The sequence below is a fragment of the Mobula hypostoma genome, chromosome 25, assembly GCF_963921235.1.
Source record: "Mobula hypostoma chromosome 25, sMobHyp1.1, whole genome shotgun sequence".
NCBI classification, from domain to species: Eukaryota; Metazoa; Chordata; class Chondrichthyes; order Myliobatiformes; family Myliobatidae; genus Mobula; species Mobula hypostoma.
The window spans coordinates 28201391-28226351 of record NC_086121.1 but is presented as its reverse complement, the minus strand read 5'-3'; the positions used below and the strand labels follow the sequence as shown (position 1 = coordinate 28226351).

General features: G+C 42.7%; 1 protein-coding gene across 1 annotated transcript; it reads left to right on the top strand.

Moving 5' to 3' along the window:
• The first annotated feature begins 4387 nt into the window (after positions 1 to 4387).
• klhdc7a (kelch domain containing 7A) lies at positions 4388 to 12194 on the top strand. The gene has a single exon (XM_063033118.1). The coding sequence runs from the start codon at positions 4554 to 4556 to the stop codon at positions 7359 to 7361; it is 2808 nt and encodes a 935-aa protein (XP_062889188.1). The 5' UTR covers positions 4388 to 4553; the 3' UTR covers positions 7362 to 12194.
• Positions 12195 to 24961: the final 12767 nt, after the last annotated feature.

The following is a 24961-nucleotide window of genomic DNA, read 5'->3' as shown; positions in this document are numbered from 1 at the left end:
GTTACTCAGCCTTTGTTCATCGATCTGCTTATTCCCTAAGGCTATATTCCATGAAGCGTTGATGAAAGAATTTCTATTGAAACCAGGCAAAGGATTCTCAGCAATAACTGCAGGATGGTGGCCAATGAAAGAAGTTGCCTTTACACTGTCTCTCATCCTCAGAATATCCCAAGCTTTCACAGAGTTATCACTGTACTGTCAAAGAGAATCCCAGTATTTAGTTCTACATTGAGCAAAGATATCACAAACAGCAAATGATGTTTTCCCTCTCACTATTACAAGTGATATTGCTTGTTTGAAGGAAAAATGTTAGTTGAACAATTGTTTCTTTTTTCGCATCTTAACATGAAATTGTATCCGTCTACCTGTACAGTCATTTGTTGCAAGTGTTGTGATATATTGATTTGCTTCTTTCACCTCAATTTCTCAGTTAAAGTATTATTTATGGCGATTGCCTAAGGGAGGAGATTAACTGAAATCATGTTGAAAATGATTCTGATATATGCACTATCGACTCAAACGTAGGTCAGTAAAGTGCACAAGATCACTAACTGCCTTCATGAATTGTGCTGGATGAAATAAATAGTATGCAAACTCACACACGTTTATAGTTTTTAAACAAAGTTTTTGAAAAATACCAGGTAAATATATACGCTGCCAACAAAGTTAGAGTTGGTTTCCTTCAGAGCATCATGACATTACTTTACCGTGCAAAATAAATGGCATGCCTACACTACCACAGCATACATAACTTATACCCTAGTAAATAAATAACATGTCCTACAGTGAATAACCTTTATGGTCTTCTACAAGTACAATTTCTCATTATAAATCAGTGAGTCACACTTACCTGCTCAATTGTAGTAAGTTTTTCCTACTCTTTTTTAAGAACATAACCCTTACAAAGGCATTCACAGAGAGCAGTCTTTCCCCGCAGCAAAATTAAAGTCAAATATCTCCCTCTTCTCCATAGCCACCCCACCCCTCCCCAACCAATCACAGTCCAACCCTGCCCAACCACTTTCTGTAGCTCCAATGACTTGTTCACCTGCATCTATTCCTATTTCTGAAAAAAAGGACGTGCATCTTTTATCTTTACGTTAACTTATGTTTGTAATGTACTGTGGTACTGCAGCACATAAAGCTAACTTTCATGGGATTTAAATCCAGAGTATGTATAACTTCAACCATAAGTCTAAACTTAGACTTAAAGTATTAACTTTTTTCCTGTCTCCGCAGACGCTGGTTAGATTCTCTGAGAATTTCCAGCATTTACCGCTTTTTTTCAGAATCCCAACAACAATTCTACAAAGCAACACAATGAGCAGCAGCATACAGAAGTCAATTTAAAGCAGTGTTGCAATGTCAAATGGAATCTAGTCCTTAATGCAGGAAATACTCAGCCTGCCGTGCTCCATCTGTAGAAAAAGAAACAGATGGAAGACCAGTGATGGGAGAGAGAACATTTTAAATTGCAAAGAGAGCGACGAAGGGATGGTAGGAGAAGGGGCATTTCTTTGATAGGGTGAAGCGAGAGATGCTGAGGTGATAAACTATGAAATCATGTAACAGGTTACTGAGAACAGTGAGAGAGAGAAAGTGAGAGAGGGGAAAAGAGAGCAGGAGAGAGACAGGCGACAGACGGACAGAGAAAATAGAAAGGATGTGTAAAAACCATGAAATGCAAATCGACGTAGAAGAAAATGCTCACCAGATTAGGCAGTGTCAATGGAGAGAGATGGCCACTTCAGAAACAAAGAATGGGTATTATCTGAAATCATCATTCAATTCAATATGAGACCATAAGCAATTGGAGCAGGTTGTCTATTCAGCCCATCAGGTTTGCTCCACCGTTCAACCATTGTTGATTTTTTTAAACACTAATCTCCCAGCATCTCCCTGTAATTCTTAGCTCTCTGAGAGTTGTGCACCATGCCACATACTCAGATCTTAAAGATACAGCACAGAAACAGGCCCTTCCTATCATGGTCCGGTCCGTGAAATCCAGTTCACGGTCTGGGCCATGTTCCTTATTCCAGGTTTTCTGGTTTTCCCCAGTTTGTATCCCTATCCCTATCCCTATCCCTGAATCCCTTCCCTTCCCTCCCCTCCCCCCTCCCCTCCGTTGCCTCGTCTGAAGTTTTGCCTCGCCTGTAATCCTGTCAATTTCTATCACCGGAGCAAGATAAGGAACTGTCTATCGTTGTTTTGAACTGTCTCTGTGTCCATGCCTTCACTAGGTAGGTCTGGTTGTTTGCCGCTACCTAGTGTTGGGATCTGTCTTTGTGTCCTCGCCTTCGCTAGGTAGGTCCGGCCGTTTGCAGCCATCTAGTGTTGGGAACCATCTGTATCCACGCCTTCACTAGGTAGGTCCAGCCGTTTGCCGCAACCTTGTGTTAGGAACTGTCTCGTCATATTCCATATTCTGTGTAATGAGTCCCGGCCCTACATCCTGTACCCAAGGAGGGGTCTTGGCTCTGAGTTCCATGTTCCTGTCTCTCCCTCGACCAAGGCTCTGCGTTCCTGTCTCTCCCTCAACCTAGTCAAGGCTTCGGGGTCTCATCCAGTCCTAGCCATGATCCAAGAACCTTGTCCTGTCCAACCCATGGCTTTGTGTTCTCATCTTGTCCATGTGTCTCGCCCAGCCCAGGAGAACCTTACCCAGCCTGGTGCTGGGGTTCCCTCATTCTGTCCAGGAGTCTCACATCCAGTCCTGTAGCAGCGTCTTGCCCTCGCCTAGTTCTGGAGTCTGAGCCCAAGTCAAGTCCCTGGTTCTGGGTCTTTGCCCAGTCTCTGGCTCGGAATCCATACCCAAGCTGTGAAATACCCTAGCCTTGAAGAACTCAAGCCTCGTCATGTCTTTGCCTAGATCCGGGGTCCGAGCCCGAGTCAAGACCCAGGTTTCGGGGTCCTTGTCCAGTCTCTGGCTCTGTGCCCAAGCCCAGGCTCCTAGTTCCAAGTTCCATGTCCTGGTTCCACTATCCTAGTCAAGTTCTAGTCCAGGCCCTGTATCCTTGTCTCACCCAGGGCCTGTGGCATGTCCAGCGTCCTTTCTTCCCCACTTCCCTTGCTTCCTTGTCACGCCTAGCCCTGTTCCTAGTACTTCATTGTCTGTTTCTTGCATTTGGGTCCACTCCCAATGCTCCCATTATTACACTTCCACCCAGTGGGTGTACACCGACCATCAACCACCCACTTACACTATAGTAATTCCATTTTCCACCTCCCTGAGCTAGTCCAACCTTTCCCTTTCCTTGCAGCGCTCTGATCACCAAGGACGAACTCTGCTATTGTCTTCAAACTTGCCAATATGGGTGATGCTGTTGTAGCTTGGCAAACTGATCTATACCTTGCAGAGGCGGAATGCCAGCCCTCAGACACTTCCTCGTATCTTCAGCTGGATCAGCAGGCCGTTGTTTCCCCATACAGTCATGGACCTCGCATCCATAGGCAATATCCCTTCCTTATGATCTTCCTCCCCATGTACCCTGGGTCTATGCCCTGCAAAAATCCACAACTGCTCTGTCCAAGGCTAACCCATTATTTCAGTCTGCCCTTAGAACAATGTGTTGCGGTGGGGTGGAGATGGGTCTCTACCAAAGGAGGTGCAAGGTGCTCCTTCTGTCTGCTGGCCTGCAGGTCACCCTTGGGCGAGGGTTAGCACCTGCTTAGCCCCCCCCCCCCCACCCCCGATCAGGGCCACGTGAAGCCATGGGAGGAAGTGGTGGATGGTCATCTGAGTAGCCGGACATATCACGTCCTGGTTATGTGACCACTGACACCAGACAGACAATCTCTGAAGAGTACTGATAATGGCTGGGGTCACCAGTCTTGTAAAGACACTGAAAAGAAAGCGATCTCATTCCATGTCATCCCGTGGATTTCCATGGCTCATTACTTCAAAGTTCAAAGTAAGTTTATGACCAAAGTACATATATGTCAGCACATACAATCCTGAGGTTCATTGTCCTGTGGGCATACTCAGCAAATCTATAGAAAAGTACAGGATCTACAGGATCAATGAAATATCAACCAGAGTGCATAAGACAACAGACTGTGCAAACGCAAATATAAGTAAATAGCAATAAATAAAGAGAACGTGAGGTCATGAGATAAAGAGTTCTTAAAGTGAGATAATTGGTTCTTGAAACATCTCAATGATAGGAAAGTGAGTGTAGTTATCCCCTTTTGATTTGGTTTTGTTGAGCAAGAGTTTTAAAAATATGCTCCTTTCCCTTTTAAGCTGTGTAGTTTTTATAAACTTTCCTTTAAACAGGTTGGAAAGGACGATAGGGCAGGATTCCATGAATTGTTCCTGTAAGTCATTAATTAATGAGACCTCCTCCTTTAACCAGAAGAGGAAGGGCTGGACACGACGCGTAAGGTTTCAATTGTTTCTTTAAACAGGTGAGGGTCACCTTTGCAATAACACGGAAGGCGAGCTGCTCAGCGGCAGCCCGACATTTGATAGCTGGCTTGTTTGTGACAGGGTCAGCGGCAGCGAGCATCAATGATTAAGCGGTTTGTCGGGTCTTGGAACATGACAGCTCACAATGGAATTCGCGGGGAAAGCTATCGTGTCGGCTGCTTTCGTGGTCACCCTGACTTTAATTTACAAGTACTATAAAGCAAGATCTGCCAATGCTACTCGAAGGGGAGGTTCGGGAAATTCCGACTGCCAAGACTCATCAGAGTCTCCAGAGGAAAGCGACGCAGATGCACGGCCGTGGCCAAGTTCTCAAAGGCTCAACAGGCAGGAAAATGTCAGTGACCCCACAAGGCAGATCAACGGAAGTGAACAGAGCCCCGAGAAACCTGGCGTGAAAACTAAGTCACTGAATAACGCGGCTGACATCCATTGCGCAGACAGAAAGGATCTCCGAACTGCAGGTGAGCGGAACAATGGGATTGGGGATGTCGACAGCAACAGGCTGCAAGGAGAAATTCCGCAGCCAGGTGAGCCCGGGGCGACGAGTAATCATCTGGCAGAGTCAAGGGGTAACGACCTTGCTCCAAACTCTGCCGCAGCTGATATCAGTGAAGCGTGTGTGGTCAGAAACTTCCAAGCTAAAGAAGGTAATAAATTAAATTCCAACCAGGGTTCAGGAACAGAGAAGGCGGAGAGCAAAAGCGATGAAACTGTACACATTGCTGGGGAGGAGGATTATTTGAACGATATCAGTTCTCAAACATGTGCCGAACAAGGATTGGATGCGTATTGTATCAGGGAGTCCCAACTGTGTCAGAATATTAGTTCCTTTGATGTTGTGAGTGCTGACTATGACTCTGAAAATATGAGCCTGTCTGCAAATGTTACTGAATCCTTCCAAGATCTTCTCATTTCACCCACATCTGAGGTGGCTAAAAGCAGTCAGCATCAACCTGTAGAGGATCAGTCAACTGAACTCTTGGAAAATGAGACCCCGGAGGGTCTCAACAGCAATAGGCAGTCAGCAAGAAGGGTCTGGAAACATGAAAATAACTCCAGTGCCCGTAAGAAATGCCCTGAAATCAAAATTCAGAGATCTAATACTCCATATGTTCAGTCTGCATATCAGGTCAAACATGAAAATGCCCAAACTGGCAATGGATCTGGTGGGCTAAATATTTTGCAGCCCTGTATGGAAGTGAATCATAAGATCATTTCAACTTCAGAAATGACAACAGATGCAAATGACTATCAGGACAGAAATAACACCTGTTCCCTTGCTCAAATTACCACAGATCAAGTTCCCCCTGACAACCTCAACAACTCATTTCTCCAGAAGGAGATGAGAGACCAGCCAGCAGTTTATTGTTCTTTGAGTTCAATTCAGGATGATATAGGTTTGACTGTCAAACCAAAGACAGTCTGTTCATTGTTATCTGGATTGTGCCCAGATGAACATCCAGAAACCACCAATATTTCTTCCTGTTCATCTGAGTCTGACATCAGTATAAGAGCAATCTCCAGAAAACACAGTATTTCGGCAATTGCTGAGACCCCAGCATTTCTAATTGACCTCCAGTCAGACTCACAGGTTTGTTCAGAAGAAAGCACCTCAGGTGACTTTAACTTTAGAGCACCTTCAGTTGATGACCTGAGCACCAGTTCTCTGGGCTCTCTGGTAGATTCATTATATTTGTCTCAGCCAGACCTCATCAAGGAAACAGCAGTAGAAATTGTCGCTGGAGCCAATTTTATTCCAATCCCTTTGAGCAATGAGTCAAGTGTTGAAGTTATGAAATGTCGTTTGGATCTGGGGAACTGTTATGAGATTTTGTGCGTTGCAAAGAAACATGACCTAAAGGACCTGCAAGATGCTGCTTACCAAGTCATGAGCGACAATTACTTGCAGGTTTTGAAGAACCCAAGTATTTATGGTCAACTCAAAGCAACTGAAAGGGAACTGATCCTGTCAAGAAGGATGGATGGGAAAAGATATTTAATGGTAGTCGATGTGGATGTTCAGGATAATGTCTGGACTAAGGCAGCAGTTCAGCAAAAGACAGATGGTCAAAACATTGCCAGATTACTGAAACCTTTTCAGACCAATCACAAAGTGTATTATTACAAGAATGAGAATGATTCATGGCATCCATTAGTTGACCTGGAAGTTGAATCAATCTCCAAGGATTGTGCATTATGCACCATGTATAATTATCTATTTGTTGTGGCTGGTTGTCAGGGGTCTGGTAAAAGAATCAAACTATCCAACAAGGTGTTCTGCTACAACCCAGTGACTAACATTTGGAGTGAGATCAGTCCATTAAACCAGGCCAGGCCCAACTGCAAACTTGTGGCTTTGGATGGGCACCTTTATGCAATTGGTGGAGAGTGCCTCAGTACAATGGAGAAGTATGATCCTAGAACAGACAGATGGACTTTCACTGCACCTCTACCACGAGGAATCTTTGCTGTAACGCACAAAGCTACTGTGTGTAATGGTGAGATTTACGTGAGTAGGGGCATCACTTATTATCAACTTCTCAGATACAGTCCCAAAGAAAACTCATGGAATGAATGCAGCATGATGAGCAGGAAGGACAAGATGACTGATATAGCAGCTGTCAAAAACTTCATCTACAGGTTTGAGATTAACCAGGATTATGGTATCAGTGTGTTTCGGTATCATATCATCACCAAAACCAGTGATGAATGTGCCACCAAAATAGTTTGCAAGATGGCACCATTTCAGTGTGCTGTTGTGGATGACACTATCTACTGCATCAATAAACAGTTCATGATGCAGTTTATAGCTCATGAGATATCACCTTATTTTAAAGTGGAAGATTGCACAGTCCCTCCTGGAGCAAAAGGAATTCTGTTTCCGTTTGTCCTTACGCTGCCAGAAAGAAACACATTACAGACTCCAGTGTAATTGTTGTTGAAAATCCCTGTTTCATAAAAGATGGTCTAAAAAGTTTTCTTTATGTTATTACATAAAAACAGAAAATATTGGAAATACTCAGTAGGTAAAATAGCATCTATGAAAAGAGAAACAGAGTCAATATTTCAGGCCTTTTATCAGCTGAAAAATGATTGAACTGAAGTATTAACTTTCTACCTCTTCAGAGAACCACTGAGCATTTCCATAATTTTGTCCAGTTTCAGATTTCCACCATCTGCAGAATTTTGCTTTTTGACATTAGTTGTTTGGTGTACCAATAGCAAAATGTGTCTAATTTCCTTTCTCTCCATCATTTCAAGAGACGTTTGCTCCATGGAAGTCCCTTTCAACTTGAAATTCAGTCTAGGTTGGACTGTTCTATGTTACCTTTCAATCTTTCAGTAGTTTACCAGTAGGAAATTAAGTGAATGAGATACGATCTTATCAATCTATCCTCACCTGCCCTTGTAGGAAGAAAATTTTCACACAAAAATATAAATAAAAGGTCAGTAATTATAATGTCAGTCATTATCAATATCTGGAAAAGTAAGAAAGCAGTGTGATTAGATCTGCCGTGGTGTGAACAAAGTCACTGGAGAGAGACTGAAGCTAGTGGATATAAAAGAGTTTATTCAACAAAAATGGGCATCATCTTGAGATGTTCTTGGAAGAAGTGGCCCACTCAGCCCAATATTACATGACATTTTATACACTAAAGATCAAAGGTAACAGCAGCACAATTCTATAGTTACAATGTATCTACAATGCTTCCTTTGAATTACATATAGTTTTCAAACACTTCCTTCTTTGCACCCACACTCCAGACACCCAAAATGAATCGGCATTGTTTGCTTTGCACTCAACTCCTGTCTGCAGTTCTATGAATACTATTGTTCAGGGCTGCATTTTAAATTCAATCTACAATCCATGTTCAGTTCTGAAGATTGGTTACTGGTGAAATTAATATACAACCTAACAAGATCTACTGAGGAAGTGTGGACCATTCGTAGGTAAGCAAGGGTTGATTCTTGGTAGAGTTTCTGGTGGGACCATCCTGTGTAAAGTGCCTACAAGTGAACACAGAGTAGGCTTTGGTCATCAACCTGAAACCTCTCCCCGTTTCTCTCTCTCTGCAGATGCTGCCTGATCTGTAGAACACTTTTAGCATTTTATGTTTTAACTGAGTATGATAAAGGGAGCAGGAAACACTGGAAGAAGACTTTTAGCAAAAAATTAACATGAAGATTGACACAGTGAGCTAAATGGTCAGTCCAGTGCTGTGCTGTTCGATGTTGAATGTTCTTTGTAATGCTCCTCTTATTAACTATTCAGACATTCCTTGTTAGGACTCACCCACAGCTATATGGGCAAGATATCAAAAGTGAATCCAAATCAATCCCAGCATGCTCCCAAAGTAGAAGGGGAGAGAGCCAGGACAAATCTTCAAAGTTTTAGTCTGTTTGGAGTCATGGAGAGTCACGGGATCATACTGTGTGTGCTCACTTAGCTCAACGTCAAACACACATCTACACTCATTTCCTGTTTTTTTTTTAACCATCTCCCCATAAATGACCCTACCAGCCAATTTTACCTGCCACACCAGTGGCAAATTCACAGCAGTCAATTAACCCGCCAACTAGCATTGAAATGTGGGAAAAGTCTCGGGGGGGGGGGGTTGGGTGGGGAAGAGTAGCTAGAGGAATCTTACTGGGAGACAAGAAATTTTCTCTCACACTGCATCCACGGTCAGGATCAAACCCAGGTCTCTGGACCTGTAAGGCAGCGGCACTGTGCCACCCACAAGCCCATCAAGAGCAAAATGGCTAAATCAGGGATATTTTGCTGCAGATTAAATAAACAGTTCCTGTTGTTTAAACAGCACAGATCAGAGGTACTCTCTATAAAACTAGGTGAGCGACATCAGAACAAATGACAGCATCTATAACAGAGAGGTCGATTTGAATCATTTTAAACAAATGCCCTTGAATTTTTATTGCTGATAAACTATTAAATCTTTCAGGGCCTCATTATGCAAAAAAAAAATTCTTCCAAGCTTTATCACTACCATCAAGGAAGCCAATTGTCATAAGAAGTTTATAACACTGCATATGCCATAAGCAAGATTTTATAGGCTACCATCTGCAAGATATTCATGTTAAAGCTTCGCTCTCAGACTACCAAGTACAATGCTGTACTGTATGAGTACACAAACTTTCAGGGACATGTTCCTTGTGCTGAGCTTCCCCTATGAGGTGCAGAGGTTGTGAATATGAGCCAAACCTGCAGTTTTCTTTTAGATCTGCGTTGCCGAATCAAGAATCCAGATGCCCTTTCATCACGATTGCGGGGAAGACTGAAGGGATCTTCTCAGTGTTATCCTCTGTCCGTTCTCAGATCCCACTTCCTACCTGTGAGCAGTCATGGCATGAATGTGGAATAGTCAGAGCACGTTAAATAAAATCTCCCACTTTCAGAAGCAGCAGTGATTGACAGAGCAACTTAAAGTTAAGCCACAGACTCTTCCTTGTGGACTTTTTTTTGACTGAGGACTGAGATATGGGGTTGGGGTCCTATATATGTGTGCTATTCACTAAAACTTTAAATCATTGACAGAAGGATGTCATTGTAAAAGAGGACCTGACCTGCCCTGTTTATTACCTTATTGAATAGTGATTTTGACCCCTGTAGAATTTTGCTCTCAACTGTAAACAGAGCCTTTAAAAAAAATTCTCCATTAATTTCCATTAACTGGAGAGCAGGAGAACACATTAAAAGCATGGTATCACCCTATAAATAAAAATTATCATTTTATCCCCTCATTGGTTTTGAACACTGCCATAAAACAGGCACCTCAGGACAAATTCAAAAACTACAACTTCACCAGAATGACATTGTGACAGGGCATACTATGTCTCAGAAACCATTGCATAATCTATGACATTTATCAATGCATCACCACTCAAACAATTAGTTTCAGTCTAGAATGCTAAATTGTGGCTTACAATGGCTTTTGGGACTAATAAACAATACAATTTGCATTAATACAAAATGTTTTTGGTTTAGTATCCTCAGGACTGAAATTGGTCAATCTGATAGTGAATGGTTTTAGACCATTTCATAATAACCACATGTAGTGTACAAAGACAATTACCTTGCATGCAAGACAATTGCTCTCAGTTCCCTCTTGAAAATGACTGATAGTCAATACCTGCCACGCCAAAAGATATCACATTCCAGTTCACTACTCTCTTGAAAAGGGCAAACACTCCAAATACAACTTATTCTTAACTTCACTGAGGTTAGCCTCACCCATGAGGCACAGTAGCGTAGTGGTTAGCACAACACTTTACAGTACAGGCAACCCCGGTTCAATTCCTGCTACTGCCTATAAGGAGTTTGTACGTTATCCCTATGACCACGTGGGTTCCAGGTGCTCCAGTTTCCTCCTACAGTCCAAAAGTGTACCAGTTGGTAGGTTAATTGGTCAGTGTAAATTGTCCCGTGATTAGGCTTGGATTAAATCAGGGATTGCTGGGCAGCACGGCTCGAAAGACCAGAAGGGCCTATTCCACCTGGTATCTGAATAAATAAAAGATGCTCCTCTCCCAATACTTAACCTGTAATAACCTATTAATAGAGATGCTATGAATTATTTAACTGACAGCATTCCATCATGGTACCTTGAAAAATCTACTGTCTACACCAAGTTCCAAACTGGTCATTTTCTTTAGTACTTCGTCCTGGCAAGTTTAAACTGGTTCTGTCCTTTCTCTCCAGCTTACAACATATGTGACCAATACTCACTAAAAATTTTATGCATGCCTTGTTTTGCTGATGTCATGTTAGTTGCTAACATTGGTTACTTGCTAGTGTAAAGACAGTCTAACACAGATCTGATGCCCCAAAACTCAGCTTAGACAGGAGCCCTCAATAGCATAGTATCGCCAATATTTTCTCAATGAGTGGTTCTCACTAACATGAATGACAGGATGTGATTTTTGTGTAGGTGAGATTTACATTTGAGGTGTATTTTCCAGTGTTTTGTGATGTTGCAATGAATGTTCATTGGCACTGCAGTGACTTGTTCTGTCTAGCTACAGAAAGACACAATTAGTGTAAGACTGCACTCTATGCTTCTTGACATTTCCTTCGAAATCTGCAATGTTGAAAGTGTTTTAAAATAATTTTCAATTTTCTGGTGAATGTATTGGTAGTAAAACTCACTGATCTTTGAAATCAAATATACTACAAGCTAATAAAATATTCTCATGACAAAGCAATGACAGACTCCATAAAGAAATTCTTTTAGTGTTATTCTAGAGGGTTTCCACCTGCCCCAGACTCAGCTCTACCTAAAATTTAAAATACCATTGTTATAATTTATTCAATTTTCTTTCTTAACTCGGCTTTACCACTAATGCTACCCAGTGCTGTCAAAACTAGCAACAGCAATGTCCTTTCTTCTGATGGAAGATTGTCAGCCTGAAGCATTAACTCTCCATCTCCACAGATGCTGCCTGATCTGATGAGTATTTTCAGCATCTTTTGTTTCATTACTGCCAGAGCCCACAGATGATTACCAAAAATGGGGGCATTCCTCCTCCCCAACCTTCACCCCTCTTTCATCCGTCAACACTTAATTTTACACTGTAGCGATTCCTTAATTTCATTAGGCATAATTCATCTTAAGGGTTAAGGGTTAAGTTCGCCGCATGTGTTACGTGTTACGTTATGCGTTATTACGTTTTGGGGGCAGGGTTTTTTCATATATACGCATGACATTGCTATTTGTTGGCGGTCGCAATAAAGTGTACGTTAGAAGTAACTACACTCATGTCGTCTCATATAGTACACGCAAAAATGCCGAGGCCTGGAAGCTAGATCTCATTGTGCATAATTTAACTGTGAAATAAAATCAAGTACAAAGGAAATTTTTGAGCTTATTACATGTTCAAGAAAGTCTGCTGTTCTTTTTGCAGTGCACTCATACTGTACACCTAATACACGAATGCAGCAATGAACCAGGATAGGTGTACAATAGCCTTTATCAGTTGCCACTTGTCCAATATATATGCATTGTCCAAGGGAGGTGTAAGCCAGCCAAGCTCTCTCAGTATTTTTGACATCTGCTTGCTATTGAATGTAGTACCAAGAACTTGATTTACTTAAACAGTGCCATGAGACAGTTTTCTCACTCAGCTTCTTCCACCATCTCCAAGCCTGTCATACCCCCTGGTCATGATCTTTTCCTATTACCTTACTTTCACAGCCAACACAATCCCAAAGACCTTCTCCCCCCATCACTCCACTTTTTAGTTGTCTGAACCCCGTCCGCCCCGTACCAATCAGCACATAATCCATAGTTTCAGAGGCACCTCTGTTTTCTGTACCACATTTCAAACTTCATCCACTAGTACAGAGAGCCAACAGTAGTGTACCGTAAAACCTGAGAAAAAAAATCATGCAGAAACTACACTCCTAATCCCCAAGAGGACCACAAATAGGGTTTGGAAACTTGCTTGCTTCAATGATCTGGAGAGCTATATTGGCTGGAGATAGGGCCTTGTGCTTTGGCTCTTGGTAGGGTCACCCATGTCAAACAGGTCAAAGGGTAGAGGCCAGACTAAGAGTCGTCCACTGGGTCCTTCAGATTCGGGGGTTCAGCTCAAAGCGAAAAAACCCTAACTGGTCAAAAAAAAGTTGTTACGGAAACAGCAATGAAGAATTCTTCTATACGGACAGAGCTCGAGGACTTTCATTGCTGCCCTAAACGCCAGCAGCATAATGGGCAGTAAGTAATCCCCATCTAGTTACCCCTGCTGGGTACTGCAGGTGTACGTGGAAATTTGGTTAAGAATCAGATTAGATTTATTGCGATGCATTTTGCGATTGAGTAGCTCAGATCCTATGGACAACTAATGGAAGCCACTGGCTCAGATCCTATGGACAACTAATGGAAGCCACTAGCTCCAGCCCAGCAATGCACTGCTCTTAGATGAGAGCCAAGGAGCAAAGTTAGGCCAAATACACTTGCTGCTATCTAATCCTGGTAGGGTTGCAAGAACTTGAAGAAGTGATTTACTACAATGCTTCCAGGAGAAAGAGAATTTAGGAATGGGAGAATGGAGAAACTGTTCTCCTTATGGCAGAAAATGTCAGGAAGTGATTCAGTAGATGTGTTCAAAGTTATTTTGATTGAGTAATTAGGGAGCAATCGTTTCTAACAATGGGAGAGTCACAAGAACGCACAGACTTGGGATCATTTGCAAAGGAACTAAATTGGAGATTTTAATTGATATGAAGTCCTGTGCAGTGCGAAGTGAAATTCGCTTCCTGCAAGTCTGGTAGAATAAAGCTTGTAGGGCCACAGTGAAAGGGCAGATGGTATAATCAGAATGACAAAATGCCTCCAATTTCCCAAAGAAGCAAGGCTGGCCAAATGCTGCATAACTAATAGCACCCTCCTCCAAATTTATAGTTCCCCTCCCAAAGTATATGTTTTGAGTAAGTGAAATAAATGTACTTTAAGCTGTTTCGCATGTTTCAATACCTGCTATTACACAGATTGCAGGAAGCAGCAGCAACTGAAACTGGATTAGATATAAATGCTGGTTAGTCAAGCTTGCAGAGCAGGGCTCTAAGAGTAGATTAAACATTCTTCAGCACTTGCTTTGCTTCAAGCAAACATAATGTTTAACAATAAATAACTAGCTGCAGTGGAAAGCAATCCTGTGGGAGGCAATCCAGTGTATTGCATTGAACCTGCAATTCAAGATGAAACAACAGGAATAAAAAATGTTTCACAAGCCTCTTTTTGTTTAGTTGCAAACAACTGAACACAATTTGCATTCAAACTTAGCACATAAAACATTGTGGTTTCTCCTAAATGAAGTCAAAATATATATTAGCTTGATTTGATTAAATCGTAGAGTACCCTTGAGGGCTGAATAGCCACATTCTGATCCAACAAATCTGTTGAATGTTGGTCCATTGTAGAAAGAAAAAAAAGATCTCACCAAATGTGCCCACTTATTGTTTTAATGCTTTGTAATTTATCAAAAAAAAAGGATACGGAAACAGAATGTAATAAACAAGTAAGCGATCTCTTAATGTGTCTCTCAGAAAGAAGAAATTAGACGACTGAGTAGTTTGTGGGGTAAATTTTAACTCCAGGCATGGAACAGATGGGCAGAGGGCATTGTCATGCTGGGTAAGCAGATGCCACACTGCAGCTCACAAGATCTGGATTGGCACCCAAGAGATAACCAGCCATGCATCCAGACAGGTAGATCGTTCAGAGGTGGGAACAGTTCATGTTCTTCCCATCCACAGAATAAATCGAGACAAAACAGGTCATTTGTTCCAAGTAATCAATCCTGGCTCTACATTCCACATAAAGTGTCTTCTCACCCTACTTCATCAGAATGTGCTTCGTAGTATATCTATCAAACACAGACTATCTGACAGCTTGAAATACTATAATGAAAATGACTGTGAAATGTAAGTATCTATGAATTCTTACTGTACATACAGCAGTGCCATAAATGTGATAACTCCAAGTTCTACTGTTCTACGAAGTAAGATGGATTTTGAGTTTGTGAGATTGTGTAAAAAGCATAACAGCCTATTTCAGATCAGCACCAATTTTTACTGGTTCTGAAGTCTAAACTGTGCTTCATTTCTGACTTCGTGTACATCTTCAGTTTCATCATTCAAGTTATGTTCATTCATGTTCCTCTGAAGTGCCTTGTGTGTTTTATTTTTTAAAACATGCTCCAAAAATGCAGATTGTTGGTGTTGATGTTGTTGAAGTAGGACATAGACAAGAGGAGAGGAAGAGGCTGTGCCAAGCCAGGCTGAATTGGCTTAACTTAACCTCTTTCTTCCAAGTGAATCTCCCAATGCTCACTCCCAAAGCCTTTGTACCTTTCGGCAACTGGCAGACCATTGAGCAGAAATACCCGCTAAGGCGTCACTCTGAGACTGCACGTCTGTAGCAGAATTTTAATAATAATCACCAAATGCCGGCTTGGATGAACAGAAAGAGATAAGGGCACAATTCCCCCTCCATTGCAGAGACTCAAACTGTTGCTGTTGCAAGCAATCAATCCTACAGCTCGGGAAAAGGGCATTCAACGCAACAGGTCTGAGCTAGTGTAAATGCTCCTCAACAGGATCCGCTTTCATCCGAACCTGGCTCATACCTGACAGCCTAGTGTTAGATGCTGGGTGCCTGGATTTCATCTCATTCTATTCCCAACAATGATATCATTATCAGAACAGAAGACTATTGAAAGAAATTAAATAGCGAAGGAAATGTGAATGGCAAAAGATAAGACAGAAGACAGAATGGGAACAGCCTGGCAGTCCGGGTAAAGAGAGGCAGCCATTCCTATGTTCTGAAAGACAGAAGACTGTGTGATTCACAAATTTTCATTCAAGCAAGCCCAGGGGAATTGAAACATTGAGCAGCTCATAAAAACCCAGAATATTAAAGAAAGAAAGAATACACATTAATATCACTGCTTATCACATTCTCAGAATATCCCAAAGCACTTCACAAACAATTAATTATTTTTGAAGATAAGCCACATTTGCTACGTAGGCAAACTCAGCAGTCAATTTGTATAGAACCAACTCTCATAAACAGAGAGATACATGTCCAGTTAATCTAGTTCTCGACAACATTAGTTGAGATAAGGAATGTAGACGACCATCGCTCTAAATGAGATCTTAAATAGCCATTTGAGCCACCAGAACAAACAGGACACCTTCATCCAAGGGATCCTAATATCTCCTATGTGCTTCAGTATCAACTTTCATTTTGTGACACCCTTCTGAAGTTTCATCCTAGATTTTGTGCTCCAGCCTGAAGAAGCCTGGTTTGAACTCACGGTATCCTAACTTGGAGAAAAACCGAAAAATTACTGTTTTGAATACTTTTCAGTAAATTTCATTTCTCTCCCTGTCACTGGGGAATATTGAAACCTGCTGTGACCTTTTAATGATGAAAATTGCAGCAGGTTTCATGCCTGCCAATATATTTAAATTTATTTTCACAATCTATTGATTTTTAATTACTTTCCTTTGTTTTATAGTGACAGGGCTCAAGGCATTCTGTCAGAAATGCTCAGACTGGGTAGGGATCAGTCCCGTGTTCAGAACAAGCTATTTAGCATATGTATCATCCAAACACTTAGACTGTCTGACAGGCTGACTTTTCATAATGAAAATGCCACTTGACATGTGGCTGGAAAATCTGAGTAATCTCCTATGAATCCCAAAACCCAGCACTGTCATTCAACTGATAGCTCTGTTCAAACAGAGTGGACTATTTCTTCAGCTTGTGTGAGGGAGTCTGAGGCCTCCATCGGTCAGAGTTGATCATGGATGTTGCGTCCTAGATATCTGGATATGCCAGCCTGGGCAGTACGATACGGAGAACAAGCTGTTGCCCGAGAAGCAAGATCCCATTCTCCACTCAACTGATGAACCCAAAGGAACAACAGAGACTAATACAGTTTGGTAGCAGCAGTGTCACAGGAGTTGCCAGTCAGCATTGAACTCAATGTGGGACTGCCTAGGGACTCCAGCTCCGGATTTTTCCCTCTGGATTTACTCCCAAAGCCTTCCCCATGAGTAGGTATAGCTGCAAGGGAGCCAAAATTTGAGATCTGAGTTTTCCTTCTCCTAGAAGAGCTGCCAACCATGGCTGATGAGCCCAATCTGTCCGAAGCAACGGGTTTTAAGGCACCAGTAACCCACCTTTGCCCCTTCTTCTGTCAGTAGAAACGGTTCCATCGGGCTTAGTTGCTAAGCCACATGTGAAGGCCAGGAGCTGGACTTGGTTGTCAGGGGCTATTTGAGGCACACGCTATTGGGAACATTTAATAGGTAGTGGGAGCTTGTCCCCATTACCATCCATGGCTATAACAACCCTAAGGAACTGACTGAGAGAGTAAAGTGAGTTACAATGAGTTAGTGCCACACTTTATACCAATCCCAGTTTTGATTTCCATTGTAGTCCTACAGCCTAATCACTGAAATCTTTGCATTCCTCAGGTTCCACTCTGTTGTTCATCTTCAGCAACATTTCTCCATCTTTAGCAATCTTACCTTTGGCTGACAAGTTTTTAGTCGCATGTCCTAACATCTTTTTATGGGGCTCGGTGTTGGATTTCATTCAATAACAGAATGGGTGGCACGGTAGCATAGTGGTTAGCACAACGCTTTACAGCACCATGTTCTATTCCTGCCGCTGTCTGTAAGGAAATTATACGTTTTCCCCGTGAATGTGTGGGTTCCCTCCGGGTGCTCCAGCTTCCTCCCATATTCCAAAGATATACTGGTTGGTAGGTTAATTGGTCATTGTAAGTGGTCCATGATTAGGCCAGGATTAAATTGGCGAGGCTCAAAAGGCTGGAAGGCCTATTCATCGCTGTTTCTCAATAGATGAGTAAATAACATCAAAATGAAGCACCTTGGGAGTGGCCTGGCATATTAAAGGTACACTATAATTGCAAATTGTTATTGTTGAAGTCAAGGGTCAATGGTCCAAAGGAGATCACATTGAACCTTTCTGAACTGGCCCATATCAGCCTCCCTTATCCAGATCTACTTCCCCACAGTGATATTTCCAATATTATAAGGTACATGTCATAGTCAGTTATTGGCCTGGGACTCTACTGCACAGAGACTGAGACTGCCATAAACACACGCTTCACCGCACAGAAGCAGGCCACTCAACCCAATAGGTGCATACTAGAACAGACACCCCACATAGCTCGGCCTACTCTTTCAATAAATGCTTCAATAAATTGTTTCTTTCTTATATACGCACCTAGTCGGTGTTCAAGCACAATCACACTACTTCTCTCAGGTCATCCCCTTGGCACAACATTGAAGCTAAAGATGAATCATTTCCACAGTTTTCTGTGGGTTCTGATCTGGCTGATGCAGAGTCTGTCAGATGAGTCTATATTGGATAGATGGATGAGTAGATTGGGAGAAAGTGCATGCCTTCTGACATCTTTGCAAGGCTTCCATAGGCTCCCGACTGGAAGACACAAGGCTTTCAGGGCCAATCCTTCTCCATTTTGAGCGGACTCAGGCCATAGACTCCCATGAGTTGGCAGGGAAATTAACTTTACTTCCAAGGAGGCTTTAAGAACTAAGAACTGTGTTCTCTGTTCTCTTGCTAATTGCTAAGCACAATGGAGCTCAGCATACAGTGACTTTTTTTAGGTCTGGTGTCTGGCTTGTAAACTTAGCAGCTTATTCAGTTCTGTGTACTTAGGAGCTCAGTGTTTGTAATGTTGAATCAGGACAGATAGCTGATGTTGGTTCACTTACCCTGGAAGCTGATTGGAGTATTTTGTAGCGACAGCATTGGTGGTATCTCTCCAGCACTCTATGGTATCTGCCCAAGTGCTCATCTCTGAAGCATTCAGAATAAATGCTGCCGAGTAGAACTGTGGAAGTGACAGAGGTTGAATAGTTTCCCAATTCTAACAGGAAGCTTGATGAAATTGAGAAAGATTGAAAACAGGGCTAGGATGACGACAATGGTTTGCATGAGCCCAGTTGATAGTGGGACTAAATATGTAGTAGACCTTTGTTAAAATTTGTAAGATGAAAAACGACCAGATGTGGTGGTTAATGTGCCCTATATTTTTCATGTGGTAAAGACACATGAAGTCTCCGTTATGATTTGGAACAGCTTTTAGGTCACTGAGGGGAAGAAACTGAAGAGGGCCCTCTTGGTAATGTTCCCTGTAGCAGACAAGAGATCTCGCTACAGCTAACATATTACAATTTATTTCCTTTCTTGAAGGTGGTACCTCTAAGTCCACCAACATGAACTTCTCTCCCCAGATATGAGAGAGGAGGGGAGTTAACTTTACTTTAAATCTCCACCACACTTCAATATTTTGGAAAGGGTATCACCTGGTCCAAAGGTCTTGGTGTTTTTCAATTGACAATTCATATTCAGATTTAGTCATTTATTACATAGAAACAAACAGTGAAAGTTCAAAGTAAAGTGATTATCAAATTACGTACTGTATACGTCACCATATGCTACCCTGAGATTCATTTTCCTGCAGGCAGTCACAGCAGAACAAAAAAAACCAATAGAATCAATGAAAAACTACACACAAAGATTGACAAGCAATCAGTGTGCAAAAGAAGACAAACACGGCAAATACAAATAATAATAATAATAATAATTTATTAAGGGACACAGTGCACAACAGGGACTTCTGGCCCTTCCAGGCACACCGCCCCACAATGCTGGACAACCCGATTTAACTCTAACATAATTATGGGACAATTTACAATGGCCAACTAACTCACCCAGTACGTCTTTGGACTGTGGGAGGAAACGGAACAGGACAGAAGACAGGGAGGACATACAGAGACTACTTACCGAGGACGCTGGGATTGAACTCTGATCTTCGAAACCCGAAGCTGTAATAGTGTCGTTATGCTACCGTGTTGTGTTTACTTAAAAGCGTAAATAAATAATTCTGATAACATGAGCTGTGAAGTCCTTGAAAGTGAGTTCATAAGTTGTGTTCAGTGATCAGTTCAGTGTTGTGGTAAGTGAAGTTGCCCACGCTAGTTCAGGAGCCTGATGGTTGAAGGGTAATAACTTCCTGTGTGGTGTGGAACCTAAGGCTCCTGTACCTCCTTACCGATGGCAGCAGTGAGAAGAAAGTGTGGCCCAGATGGTGGGGATCCTGGATGATGGATGCTGCTTTCCTGTTGCCATGCTCTTCGTCAACATGCTCAATGGTGGGGGTGGGGGGATTTCCCTGTGATGGACGGGGCTGTACCCACCACTTTTTGTAGGAAATTAGTCATTTGCAATAAGAACCAACAAGGATGTGTCTTTTTAGCTTCTAGAGCTGTGGAAAAGCAGCAAAAGCATGCATACAAATTTATCTTGTGGACGTCTTCAAAGCACCCTTTCCAGTGGGAGCTGTCTTTATCTCTTCATGAGCTTCTCTTTTACTTGGTTCTCATCAGAGTAAGCTCTTGGGCATTTGGGCTACAGGTAGTCTTGACAGCACTTAAGAATTCACTCATGCAATGGTTATCAAGGAGCTGCTGGATTTCCTACGCTCTTTCCATCTGCCATCTGCACTTTGGGTCATGGACTAAACTTGCAAAGACTGTTGTCAGGGAGATTATCCACCGAGAAGTACAGAGTGCATGTTTACTAAGCCCCAGTGTATTAGAAGTGGATGTGGAGATCAACTAGTTGAACACTGCCCTTTTGCCTTAGACATTTGCAGGAAATATTGATAATGTGTTAGGCTGGTTGGCTCTTGCTGAAATCCTTTTAAAAGTACTAGAAAAGCACATTAAAACGTAGCAGCAGTATGCTGATATCTGGGGCAAGGAAATCTTAGAAGCAGAGGTGTGCAATTGCTTTGCTATTTCCTGATGCTTGAGTCAAGTCTGAGTTTAGACTTACTGTACTCATCCTCCCCCAGCAAATCACTGCTGCCAGTTATTTGTAGAATTTGTAGAAGGACACATTCTGTGTGGATTGATGATAACATCTCCTCCTCACTGACAATCAACACTGATGCAGCACAGGAATGTGTGTTAGTCCACTGCTCTACTCTCTCTATACCAATGACTGTGTGGTTAGGCATAACTCAAATGCATTCTATAAATTTGCTGATGATACAACCATTGTTGGCAGAATCTCAGATGGAGATGAGAGGGTGTACAGGAGTGAGATATACCAACTAGTGGAGTGGTGTCACAGCAACAACCTTGCACTCAATGTCAGTAAGACCAAAGAGTTGATTGTGGACTTCAGAAAAGGTAATACCAGGGAACACGAACCAGTCCTCCTGGAGGGACCAGAAATGGAGAGAATGAGCAATTTCAAGTTCCTGGGTGTCAGGGTCTCTGAGGATCTAACCTGGTCCCAACATGTCGATGTAGTTATAAAGAAGGCAAGACAGCGGCTCTATGTTACTAGGAGTTTGCAGAGATTTGGTTTGTCACCTAAAGCAGTCAAAAACTTCTACAGATTTACCATGGAGAGCATTCTGACAGGCTGCATCACTGTCTGGTATAGGGGGCGGGTGACTGCACAGGGCCGAAAGAAGCTACGGAAGGTTGAAAAATTAGTCAGCTCCATCACAGGTACTAGCCTCCATAATATCCAAGACACCATCAAGGAGCAGTACCTCAGAAAGGTGGCGTCCTTTACTGAGGAGCCCTACCACCCTAGGCATGTCCTCTTCTCATTGTTACAGTCAGGAAGGAGGTTCAGAAGCCTGACGGCACACACTCAATGATTCAGGAACAGCTTCTTCCCCCTGCCATCTGATTTCAAAACGGACATTGAACTCACGAACACTACCTGACTTTTTTATTATTTCTGTGTTTGCACTATTTTTAATTTAATTATTTGATATATGTATATACTTAATGCAATTCATTTATTTATTTTCTATATCTATCATGTATTTCATTGTACTGCTGCCGCCAAATTAACAAATTTCATGACATATGCTGGTGATCTTAAACGTGATTCTGATTCTGAATTCATTGAATAGATGGTCACGTATCCAGAGATATTTGAATAGTTCAGCCTGGTAAAAGAAGCAGTTTGAATCTGCTCCTTGTAGCAGACAGGAACCCCCAATGTATCACCTAGTATTACCCAATCATTCACCTGGTGATACCTGCCCTTACACCCAGAGATATCTGCAACCTTGTTATGGTCAAAATGTTATACAGATCCTCCCCAGCTATCTATAACATATAGATACCCAACATACACTGGCACCTTCAGCTGTGAGGGAACACGGTTCAAGACAATATCACTGCATCTTGCAGAAAGATTTGCATGGCTGAGATAAACACCCTCGTTTAACTAGTTCAACTACACCTTGCCCTAGCTGGCCTATATTTTTCTTTAAGTATATTGCTGATAAGCTGCATTTCCAATTTGCAAACTGTTTGGGTTATGAACATTTCTCAGAAATGGAATCCTGTCATAACATGGAGAGGACCCGTATTCATAAACATAAGAGATTCTGCAGTTGCTGGAAATCCAGAGCAATAAACACAAAATGGTGGAGGAACACAGCAGGTCAGGCGGCATCTGTGGAAAAGAATATACAGATGACATTTCAGGCCGAGATCCTTCATCTGGATTGGAAAGGAAGAGGGGTGGAAGCCAGGATAAGAAGGTGGGGAGAGGGGATGCCCGCAAGTGGTAGGTGAAACCACGTGAGGGGGGAAGTGGGTGGTGGGGGAGGGTGGATGAAGTGAGAAGCTGGAATGTGGAATAGGTAATGGGCTGAAGCTAAAGGAATCTTTAAACCTTCCGGTTTAAGACGGTGCTACTGAAGACAAGCGAAAACCTGCTGGTGATTCCAAAAGCAAGCAATGCAACTGAATACTTTATCAATAACACTTTTTCTGTAAAATATTATGGTAAACCATCACCGCAAACAATGAAGAGGCAAGCGAATGTGAGGCTGACTCGTGGGTTGAGGCATGTGGGTGTGATGCAAAGTCAGAGCAAGGTCAAGGCATGTTCAAGGAGAAGTGGTTAGAGCGAGGTCGAGACAGGGTCAGGGCGTGTGGAGCAGAAGAGTTTCAGAGCCTGTCCACCTAAACTGAGAGCTAGGGCTGATTGGTCACAGCACTGGGCCGATTTGGAAAGGTCAAGTATGGGCCGGAATGTGGCGTTAGGGTCCAGGCCCAGTGGGTATTGATTCAACAGGGTCTGGGTCTTACTGTGAGCAACAACCTGACATTTGGGTGATTTAGACGCTGGGCCGGATGGATGAAAGTGAGGGTTGGGCCGGATCAGCTCTCTTCTCCGCGAAGTCTGCTCTGCTCCTTGCTGCACTGGGACTGAGGCCTTGGGCCTGTATCGGCTGCTCCGGGCTTCATGTCTATGGATTCACTTTCCTTCTAAATTCTGCTGCTTGCTTTTATAGTTTGCACGAGTTGTGTTTCTTTTTCTCTCTCTGTGTTTGTGGGTCTTTTCTAAATGGGTTCCTTTCGGTTTCTTGTTTTGCGGCTGCCTGTAAGGAGACAAATCTCAAGGTTGTATAATGTATACATACTTTGATAATAAATGCACTTTGAACTTTGAATCGGATTGGAGAGCAGAGTGAATCATGGGTGAAAGACAATAAGGAGGAGGGGCACCAGAGGGAGGTGATGGGCGGGTGAGGAAAAATGCAGGGGTAAGAGGGGAGTTAGAATGATGAATGGAAAGAGAGAGAAAAGGAGGGAGAAGTAAGTAATTACCAGAAGATAGAGAAGTAGATTTCATGCCATCAGGTTGGAGGCTGCCCAGACGGAATACGAGTTGTTGCTCTTCCAGCCTCTGAGTGGCCCCATCATGGCAGTAGAGCAGGGGTCCCCAACCTTTTTTGCACTGCGGACCGGTTTAATATTGACAATATTCTTGCGGACTGGCCGACCGGGAGGCGGGGTAGGGTTGCCAACGAACAAGAGTAGCAGTCAAATGCTTTGTTTACCCAAAAGACTACAATGACCATGAAGCCTTGCGCGGGCACCAATGCACATGCGCGTCGTGACCTGCTGATTCCTCCCCCCCACCCCCAAGCAAATCCTTTTTGGCGATTCTGTTCGTCGGGGTGGGTGTTAATCACTACCGGAATATAGGTGATAAGTGGGTAATACACTCAATTTTGTTTCTAAAAGGGTTTATCTGACGAATTTAATATTAAGCACACAGCGCATATTTTCCTCGCATGGATATAATGATAAGTCAATTATCAGGGGAGCTTGAAGTGTTGAACGAACTTCCAGTAGAAGTGGCAGAAGCAGGTTCGAAATGATCATTTAAAGAAAAATTGGACAGGTATATGGACAGGAAAGGAATGGAGGGTTATGGGCTGAGTGCAGATCGGTGGGACTAGGTGAGAGTAGCGTTCGGCACGGACTAGAAGGGCCAAGATGGCCTGTTTCCGTGCTGTAATTGTTATATGGTTATATAGGTCACTTATAAGTCAATAGCATCATAACATTTTAAGTAATATTTGGATATTAAACGCACAGCACATATTTTCCTCGTATGAATATATAAAATCATTGCAACACACCAATATCGCTGAATCAGTGGGAGCCCTGGGCTTGTTTCCCTGCAACAAGACGGTCCTATTGAGGGGTGATAGGAGACAGCGATACTCGAAGGGGGTTCCTTATGACCCGTCTGTTCCGCAGTTTAGTTTTCGTTGCATTCATTGCAGAAAACTCCGCTTCGCAGAAAAATGTTGGAAATGGAAGCAATGTTTTCAGTGCTTTCGTGGCTATCTCAGGATATTTAGCCTTGAATTTGATCCAAAATGCCGACAGAGATGTTATGTCAAACATACTTTTCAGCCCATCGTCATTTGCAAGCTCGAGGAGTTGATCGCCTTCCCACCCTGACACGGATGACGCGTGGGTCATGACCTCGCATGCGTAATGGCTGATCAGTGGCCGTGACAGGGAATGAGGAAAGGTGCAGCTGACCAAATCATATCGCTTCCTCGTGGCCCGGTAGCGCATGTTCTGCGGCCCGGTGGTTGGGGACC

Coding starts and splice junctions, on each gene's coding strand:
- klhdc7a (XM_063033118.1), top strand. CDS start 4,554: ATGGAATTCGCGGGGAAAGCTATCGTGTCGGCTGCTTTCGTGGTCACC.